Raw genomic sequence first — 10,646 nt, forward strand, 5'->3', positions numbered from 1 at the left:
ACCTCAGATCAGATGTTATCCAAAAAGATTATTCCAATTCCTGATCACCATTCCAAATATCGATCGCGTTTATTGATTCAGCGTTGGGTGCTGGAAATACATAATCCACACTGTTCTGATGGCCGGCGATCACTTGGTCTCTTCAGTTGGCTTGACGGAAAAGTAAAATGAGGAAACTGCCCCCCCCCCCTCTTTATCAGTATAAAGTTAACTAATGGGGTGCAGTACCACAGGGAGAGACGATAGGGGGCGGTATCTTCCCAATTGAGCTCAGAGAGACTCTGCAACACTAGCGTGAGGCTCGATTGATGAAATATGAATTCAAATCGCCAATAAAAAAATTACGATAAACAAATGCTATATAGCGTTGCCGGCACTCAACTGGCGGCATGAACTAACGACAACGCGTCGCTGGCATCCAAAGTGTTAAGGGAGAAGGATCTGAGTGTACACATTTTAACCATTTTATATTACACATGACATGGTGTGTTCAGGACATGTCTGCTCAATCATATTTGGACCAGAGTGGTAGTCATTCCCCCTCCCATCTCTCCCATTTAGATCTACCAGTATATCCAGAGTCGGTTCTACCGGTCCCCAGAGGTGTTGCTGGGCATGCCTTATGACTTGGCCATCGACGTGTGGTCGTTGGGCTGCATCCTGGTGGAGATGCACACGGGAGAGCCTCTCTTCAGTGGCTCCAATGAGGTAGGTCAACACCTCTCTTCAGTGGCTCCAATGAGGTAGGTTAACGCCTCTCTTCAGTGGCTCCAATGAGGTAGGTCAACGCCTCCGTTGGCAGAAACCTAACATCTAAATGTATTGGGCGAGTCGTGCCTGCAAGAAAGCATGTTTTTTGTTAAAAAAATTTGTTTTCCAAATATTCCTTTTTATATTTTTTTTGTGTCACTTACGGTATAGGCTATGCTATGACCTTTCACTGACGATGGCCACTAAGTGTAGATTATGTCATTTATATATTTTTTTATTTAACCAGGCATGTCAATTAAGAACAAATTCTTATTTACAATGACTGCCTGGTGAGAGGACAAAAGGTCCCCTCGAAGGATCACGGGGAAAGGGGACAAAACATAAATACTGGCTCAGCATTCTCCTGGTTTCTATCCTACCTCACCACCCGGACACAGTTTATCACCATCAGCGATTTCAGTTCCACCCTGGCCCCAGTCAACCAAGATGTCCCCCAAGGTTCTGTACTTGGCCCAATTCTGTTCATCATCTACATGCTCCCCCTCGGTCAGATCATCCGCCGCCATGGTCTCAGTTTTCACTCCTACGACACACAACTATACCTCTCCATCAACCCAGCTCCCCCCACGCTCCCCTTTTAACTGCCTCCACGAAATAAAAACCTGGATGTCATCTAACCTCCTCAAACTGAACAACAATAAAACTGAGCTCATGGTTGTGGCACCCAAGGCCCTGCTCCGGAAGGTTGGAGATCTCACCCTGGACATAGACGGCTCCTCCATCTGCCCTTCCCCAAAGCTCCGCAACCTGGGCGTCATCCTGGACTCCACCCTTTCCTATCAAGCCCATGTCAGTTCCGTCACCAAATCCGCCTTCTATCGCCTCAGAAACATCTCCAGACTCCGACCATCACTTTCCGACTCCACAGCTGAAACCCTCATCCATGCCTTTGTCACCTCCCGCCTGGACTACTGCAACAGGGTCCTGTCCGGGGTCCCAAGCTAAACCCTGGACAGCTGCCAGGGTTCTCACCCGCACCAAACCCTGGCAGCACATCACCCTCATCCACCTCCACTGGCTCCCCATCAAATCCTGCATCACCTACAAAACCCTCCTGCTCACTTACAAGTCCCTCCATGCTCTGGCACCTCAGTACCTCACTGACCTCCTCCACACCTCACTCAGTCATGGTCCCCGCGATCCTCAGACACTGGTCAGCTCTCCATTCCCGGAACCAGACTGTGGACCTTTGGGGACAAAGCTTTCAGCGTGGCAGCTCCCACCGTCTGGAACTCCCTCCCTGCAGAACTCCGGAATGCCCCAACTCTGAGCTGAAAAAACTCCTCAAAACCCACCTCTTCAACTTGGCCTTTAACCCATAATTTCCCACTTTGAATGTTGTGTCTGTCCACCATGTTTGTTATTTTACCATGTTTGTTAGTTTTTTCCCCCCTATGTAAAGCGACCTGGGTCTTATGAAAGGCGCTATATAAAACAAAGTTATTATTATTATTATTATTATTATTATTATTATTATTATTATTATTATTATTATTATTATTATTATTATTATTTTATTTTATTTTATTATTATTATTATTATTATTATTATTATTATTATTATTATTATTATTATTATTATTATTATTATTATTATTATTATTATTATTATTATTATTATTATTATTATTATTATTATTATTATTATAAATAAAAGGGAAAAGAGACAGATGATGTATACATCACAGAGGTAAGGGGAATAATTAAAACAAACATCAAACAAACAACCAAATCAAATGACAAGGTATGTAATACATGAAGCAGAACAGTCAAATTACAGTTAAAAGGCTGGGTGACAGTCGCAGGTGTGTGTAAACGACTATAGAGTCCTTAAAAGTGAGGGGGATCATTTTGTCAATTTTTGCATCTCGTTCCAACAGCTGGGAGCAGCAAATGGGAAGGAGGATTGACCAAAGGAAGTGTTAACACAGGGAACATCTAGCGAGATATTACACATAGGGCTGCAACTAATGACTATTTTGGTAGTCGACTAATCTGTCGATAATTTTTTTGATTAGTCGACTAATCGAAAAAAAATTATATTAAAAAAAGATAAAAAATTATATTCTTTTTTTTATTATTAAATTTTTTTTGCACTACCTATCTTTGTGAAAGTGGCTTCTCAGCTCTGGTCCAGCTGAAGACAGAGCAGAGGAACAGATTGAGCATGACCTCAGAGTTGCTTTGTCTACCATCACCCCAGACTTTGAGACTCTTGTCAGGACCAAACAACATCCCCAGTTATCCCATTAGTTCCCCCAAACTTACTGTCGGTCTGTTATGTTAAGCTAAGAAGTCTTCAGCTGGACCAGAGCTGAGAAGCCACTTTCACAAAGATAGGTAGTGCAAAAAAAAATAAAAAAAAATAATAATAATAATTTTTTTTAAACGACTAATCGATGCAACAATTCCTCGTCGACGATTTTTTATAATCGACATCGTCGATTATGTCGACTAATCGTTGCAGCCCTAATTACACATTTATTTTATGTCACTATTAATTGTTGCCATTTTTGCCGTTTCCATGATATATATTTAATTCCTGTTGTGTCTTGGTTTTCTAGGTGGATCAAATGAACAAAATAGTGGAAGTTCTGGGTGTCCCTCCCAACCACATACTGGACCAGGCACCCAAAGCGAGAAAGTTCTTTGAGAAAATATCGGACAGCACATGGAGCGCGAGGAAGACCAAAGATGGCAAACGGGTTCGTCAAATAGGCAACTTTTGTAAGAATACTTTATTAAAATGTTTCTAAAGCGTTTGTCTTCGTACTAAATCCATTCTCTTCTTCCTGGCCGGCTGCAGTATAAACTGCCCGGTACCCGCAAGCTCCACAGCATCCTTGGGGTGGAGGCAGGGGGTCCGGGAGGACGGAGAGCCGGCGAGTCCGGCCATGCGGTGGCCGACTACTTAAAGTTCAAGGACCTGATCCTCCGGATGCTGGATTACGACCAAAAGAGCCGGATCCAGCCGTACTACGCCCTGCAGCACAGCTTCTTCAAGAAGACTGCCGACGAGGGGACCAACACCAGTAGCAGTGTGTCCACCAGCCCAGCGCTGGAACACTCCCAGTCTTCAGGAACCACATCCAGCACCTCGTCCAGTTCAGGTACGTCACACACTGCCTCTCTATTCCGCCCTGGAAGTCTGTCCAGGCCACACGGATGGGGTTTCTTGTTGACCAACATTGCTTGGTACTCAGACACCCAGGGGGCAGTGAACTGTGTTGGTAAGACGGAGTTCCAATAGTGGGGGGGGGGGGGGGCTGAGCCCGTCCCTCTCTCTCAAGTAGCCAAACGTTACACTATAAAAAATGACTGGAAAGTTGATGTTAATAAACATTTAACTTCATTAGTTGAAATATTCTAAAATCATTAACACTTTGAGTGCCAGCCACGAGAAATCTCGTTAGTTCATGCCATGCGCTGAGTGCCAAGAACAAGAAATCTCATTATTTATTGTTTTTTCTTTTATTATCGATTTCCATACATTTTTCATCAATCTAGCCTCACGTTACCAGTGGGGATCTATCTGAGCTTGAACAGGGAAAATACCACCCCCTATCATCTCTCCGGATGGTATTGCACCCATTGGATTGGACTGAATGAAATGGATGTGGGAAAAAGAGTCCGGAATCCACATTTTACTTGACAGGCATGTAACCGGAGACGATCCCATTCATTGCCAAGCCTCAGAACAGCGTGGAATATGTGTTTCCAGTACCCAGCGTTGGATCAATAAACGCGATCGATATTTGGAAAGGCGATCAGGAATTGGAATAATCTTTTTGGAGAACATCTGATCTGAGGTAAGGAATCTATTTGACCAGTCTTGGGATAATCAGAGTTTTTTTCACCTATATCTCAGCGTGTGTGGCTGTGAGTGTGTGTGTGCTGATCAGGAAATAAGATAATAGATTTTTCAGCCTGCTTCTCTAGCGTGCATAAGTACACGTATACTATCGATAATCTAGCGTTTATTTGAAAACGATTCATAAATAGGCCGAAAAATGACAACGTGTTTTGTGTATTCCACTAAAGCGCGATTCCTGCAGAATCACTTTTTTTTCTGGAAGTTAAAAAAAACGAGCGTTTTTCAAAATGGTATAAAATGGAAATGTGCCGATTAAAAAAAAAAACAATCAGTTTCGACAATGTTGACTGAAAACCAGTCATTGATGAGCGACGGGCGTATTAGACACATAGCCATAATTTAAGATATAGTTTATCTGTTCGCAAATGTGCTCGCCCTTCCATTGACTACAGTGCTGGCACTCAAGCGCTATTTCTGGCACCCCCTGCTGGCTCAAAGTGTTAAAGGGGACATGCATTGCTATTCCTTTCACTATTTGGGAAACTTTACACAATTCCTGTGAGTCTATGGAACACATCTGTAAAGATTTTTTCAAAAAAATTCATTGTTTTATATTTTTAATCAAGTACTCAAAAGTAAATTTTTCGACATCAAGATTTCAAGCAGTTTGTGCTGGGCTCCGCCCATAAGCGCTTTGAGTGACAGTCACCCACACAGTCTGCGACTGGCAGACAGAGAGAGATAGAGAGATTGAGGGGGATACTAATAAATTTCGCCGCGGGGGGCATAATCCCACGGGACAATGTATTGGTAACTTGGTTCAAATTACAATATATACCGCTGTGAATGTTATTGCACAGATCGGAATACGGGCGTGCGCGTGGGAGCGTGCGCAAAGATATTTTGACAGTGATATGGAGTGCTCCCGACTGCGGGGAGAAGACCCATCCCCGCGGCGCACACACATTTACACACGCTCCTGTGCCGCGGCCCCTCTCTCTCTCCCTCTATCTCTCTATCTCTCTCTCCCTCTCTATCTCTCGCTCTCCCTCTCTCGCTCGCTCGTTCTCTGCTGTCTGTCGGCACCCTCTGTTTGAGGAAGTAATTCCACTAGGGGTGGACGGTATAAACGGTATACGGTATAAACGGTATGAATTTGCTCTACGGTATGGATTTTGCCTATACCGTGTAACCGGTAGTGCAGCTCTAAAATAGCAATGACGTCATGTAACCACAGCGCGACTATTTCACTCGCATTTGCCCCTAAAAATAGATAGAATTAGTCATAGATAATAGATATGTGCGAACTGGAAAAAGTTATTTAGGAGGCTTCGCGCAGTGGGCGTGCCAGCCCCTCCCGCACGCATGTAAACACGGGTCTACTAGTAGTAGTGGGACGGGACGTCTCCCTGAGCTAACGTTAGCTTAGCTACCGTTACAAAATGACCCAGTCAACTATTCACTTTTAGTTTAATACATGATGAGGCATTGTCTAACCGAACGGTATCTAGTCGGCCAGCTACCGATAGCTCCTGACATCAACAAACGCTCCATCAAGTCTAGTAGAGAGTAGACGTGTATGATAGCTCCGTTAGCCGTTAGCTCACGTTAACACAAGTTAGTTCACCGTTCAAAACGAAATGTCCCATTGAACTAAATAATTCACTGAGGCGTTGTATTAACGTTATATATCCGGCTAGCAGTAGCTACAGATAGCTCCTGATATCAATGTCTTATAACACTGATTCGATGCGTATTCGAGCTGAGGGCTTGTGAATGTGATTTAACGTTATACCAATACTAGGGCCCAGCTGCAGCGCCGGTGAATCCTGGCCGTAGCTCGAGGCTACTCGAGTATAGGTCCAGCTGCAGCTCCGGAGAATCCTGGCCGTAGCTAGAGGCTACTAATGTACACACAGACAGTGGAGCTTGTTGCGTGGTGGCGATGTCTCGCAGATAATACAAGTACAAGTCTAATTATATAATATATATATTTTATATAAAAAAAAAAAAAAAAAATTATATAAAATTAAAAAAAAAATTTAATCAAAAACGATGATACCGCGATATATACCGTTACCGTCTATGCTTCAAATTATACCGTGATATAAATTTTAGACCATACCGTCCACCCCTAAATTCCACTGCTCTCTTGTTGAGCGAATTGTGGGCGGTGACTAGGGATGGGTACCGAATTCGGTACTTTTGAGGTACCGAACCGAAACACGTCGGTACTACCGAGTATCGATTCAAGTGAGATACCGAACAATTTTTATTTTTTTTTTAAACTTTTTTCTTTTCATGTCAACGTTCACACGCACAATATATGCTTACCTAGGATTTGACTTGATTCAACAACAAAGCAGTCGGAGCAATGGCAAGCAGAAAACGGTCGAAATTGTAGTTATTTGAAGTTTGAATAATTTTTTTCACGACTGAGGTAGGTAAATAAATTTTTTTGAGACTAAAGTACGGAAAAAAGGTACCGTTGGGCACCGGTATCGATTCACAGGTACCGGTATCGTATCGGTTCAAATGTGAAAGGTACCCATCCCTAGCGGTGACTACAACCAGTGCCTTATTCACCTCAGCAAAACAGTCAAATCAGAATGGCTTAGTTGAGTGAGGAAAGATCTCGTGAACTCGAGACTAGACTGATGAGTCAATATGATAATTAGAGACACAGACCACATTGATATAATCCCCCATTGCTAGGAAACAATGCTAAACACTGGAAAAGGCCATTTATAAGACACAGGACCTTTAAACCTGTGTGTGTGTCTGTGTCTGCGCGCGCCCGTCCCATCTCTGGTCTTTGGAAAGACCAGATGAGGTCGGAGGAGTTTGATAGTATTTACTGAGGATGGCCAATTAATGTTGATATTTAAACTTAAAAAATTATAACGCATAATATATGTATACATGATCATGCAACATAAAAAAAATTGTGGAACTGTTTGGGAGAGGGAGGTAGAGGGGGTTTTAGTTTGTGTGGTGTGATAACAATGCTGAAATTGAGAAGTTTAGTTTTACTGAAATAAAATGTGTGTTATTACAGAGAGTAAAGCACAGAAAAAAGGTACCGGTGGATCAATTCCCAGGTACCGTATCGGTTAAAATGTGAACTGTACCCAACCCTAATCATGATACAGGAAGCTTTCGATTGTAAACAACAAACTCATGGGACCAGTGTGAACATTGGCTAACCTGTGCTAGCAGGTGATAAATTAATTCTCACGGTTGCTGGGGATGTTTTTAAACCTCTAAAATTAACTAAATTGAAGTTAACTAGTTACAATTGACTTGTTTGTTCGCTAGCTAGCCCTTTACAACTACTGACAACTGACAGAATGACTGACGGGCCAATCAGGGTAACAGTTAGATGATGCAATCTATCACAGGAAGCAGACTGGCTCTGTCAGAAACGGTTTGAGTATGTTGACATCGACAACCAGGAGGATCATTTCTCAGGTGTCCACAATACTCACGGTTGTAACATCTTAGGTCACTTCACATTGACATGCCTTCTGTCAAACAATGCAACAAGATTGAAAGAGAAGGTTTTCATTCTGCTGTAACTTAATGTTCTTCAGGAGGTTCATCTGGAACCAGTACCAGTGGGCGTGCCCGCTCTGACCCCACCCACCAGCACCGCCGCAGCAGAGGCCACTACAGTGCTGCCGTTCACGCCATGGACTGCGACAACCTTTGTGCACAGGTCAGTGATGGCTGAACCACCCCTTACCGAGCATGTTTTAGCATATTTTCCAGCATTACATTTTTAATTGGATTATACCACGGTATTATTTAAATACAAACGTGGTACCATGGGTTTTACATGACTTTTACCACGGCCAGTACCATGGTAGATCTGAAATGTCCATCATTCTACCGTGATACTTTCTTGTAAAGTATAGAACGGTGGTTTTCAAACCTGTGTCCCCGGCAGGGGGCCACGTGGGTCACCGCATGAGGGTAGACATCTTTGCTCCAAATTGTTAAACAAAATAATATAGCATTATTCTGTTCCCAAAATGCATTTCACGTGGATAAGGCAGGATCCTTAGTTTCTGCACTCGTTCTTGTGAAACACTTTACGTGATAGCAATAGGTTGATGCTAGATCCCATGCGGTCATCTGTGTATTATTGGGGGTTGTTCTAAAGTGGTTTAAAAAGCCATCCCTAATCCTAACCACTCCCACTACGTAAACATTTAAAATAAGTGTAAACATTTTCCTCCAGGCCGTGGGGATCTACATACACACACACTACACCGCCTGTGTATTATGTATAACTAAGGAATACAAATCACTTTTATATTATTTTAGCAAGCTTCTGTAATGCTGTAATGCTCAGTTGTGTCTACATAGATACAAACAGGATTGTCTGCATATTTGTCCACATAACCACAGCCCTAGTTAGATGGCATAACCACAGCCCTAGTTAGATGGCATAACCACAGCCATAGTTAGATGGCATAACCACAGCCCTAGTTAGATGGCATAACCACAGCCATAGTTAGATGACATAACCACAGCCATAGTTAGATGGCATATAACCACAGCCCTAGTTAGATGGCATAACCAACCACAGCCATAGTTGGATGGCATAACCAACCACAGCCATAGTTAGATGGCATAACCACAGCCATAGTTAGATGGCATAACCACAGCCATAGTTAGATGGCATAACCACAGCCATAGTTAGATGGCATAACCACAGCCATAGTTAGATGGCATAACCACAGCCCTAGTTAGATGGCATAACCACAGCCATAGTTAGATGGCATAACCACAGCCATAGTTAGATGGCATAACCACAGCCATAGTTAGATGGCATAACCACAGCCCTAGTTAGATGGCATAACCACAGCCATAGTTAGATGGCATAACCACAGCCATAGTTAGATGGCATAACCACAGCCATAGTTAGATGACATAACCACAGCCATAGTTAGATGGCATAACCACAGCCCTAGTTAGATGGCATAACCACAGCCATAGTTAGATGGCATAACCACAGCCATAGTTAGATGGCATAACCACAGCCATAGTTAGATGGCATAACCACAGCCCTAGTTAGATGGCAAAACCACAGCCCTAGTTAGATGGCATAACCACAGCCATAGTTAGATGGCATAACCACAGCCATAGTTAGATGACATAACCACAGCCATAGTTAGATGGCATAACCACAGCCCTAGTTAGATGGCATAACCACAGCCATAGTTAGATGGCATAACCACAGCCATAGTTAGATGGCATAACCACAGCCCTAGTTAGATGGCAAAACCACAGCCCTAGTTAGATGGCATAACCACAGCCATAGTTAGATGGCATAACCACAGCCATAGTTAGATGGCATAACCACAGCCACAGTTAGATGGCATAATCACAGCCAGGGCTTGACATTAACACCCGCCACCCGCCAAATGCGGGTAGAATTCGGCAGTGGCGGGTAACTCCGTAATTCTACCCGCCAAGGTGGCGGGTGGCTTTTTTTTCTATGAAAAAAAAAAAACATTGTAGTCTACAAAAGGCATCTGCAATAATTAAGTCAATCCACGTGATACTACATAATACTACAACTCCCACGAGGACTGGGTGCGCACAGTGTGCTCATTCCATTGGCCCATCCACTTCGCCCTGTCGCGCGCTTCGTGTTGCCTCAGCTGACAGCTGAACGAGCGTTAACGTTAATAGCTCACATTAGACTAGAAGGACCCGTTAGCTCAACTGGTTAGTGCGACCGACTCATCCATAGTTTACACTAGCAAAACAGTTAGCTAACGTTACAATGTTCCGCAACGTTCACGCAATCGGGAAGAAAGGCAGACCCTTCCTTCACCGACTATTTGTGGATGTGTGAGTAAGTATTAAACAAACTAACATGTATTATGTAACGTGTATTATTAAACTAATATTACGTGTCTGTTAGCTAGCTAGCCACATTCATTTAACATTAAGAACGAAGCATAAGGGCTCGAGGGACGATATGTATTTGGGACAAACAGAAATCCTCCCCGGAAGTCCGGGACGCAAGCGGAGATGTCAATTGAGC

General features: G+C 43.3%; 1 protein-coding gene across 2 annotated transcripts in view; it reads left to right on the forward strand.

Annotated features, from left to right (window-relative positions):
• dyrk1aa (dual-specificity tyrosine-(Y)-phosphorylation regulated kinase 1A, a) overlaps positions 1-10,646 on the forward strand; it is a 46,167-nt gene that overhangs the window by 29,484 nt on the left and 6,037 nt on the right. For both annotated transcript variants that reach the window (XM_084320768.1, XM_084320769.1), the window contains exons 7-10: positions 562-708; positions 3,336-3,476; positions 3,578-3,881; positions 8,179-8,303. In XM_084320768.1, the coding sequence (XP_084176894.1) occupies positions 562-708; positions 3,336-3,476; positions 3,578-3,881; positions 8,179-8,303 (717 nt within the window). The remainder of the gene's footprint in view (positions 1-561; positions 709-3,335; positions 3,477-3,577; positions 3,882-8,178; positions 8,304-10,646) is intronic.

This window comes from Notolepis coatsorum, assembly GCF_963971535.1.
Source record: "Notolepis coatsorum genome assembly, chromosome: 8".
Classification (NCBI taxonomy): Eukaryota; Metazoa; Chordata; class Actinopteri; order Aulopiformes; family Paralepididae; genus Notolepis; species Notolepis coatsorum.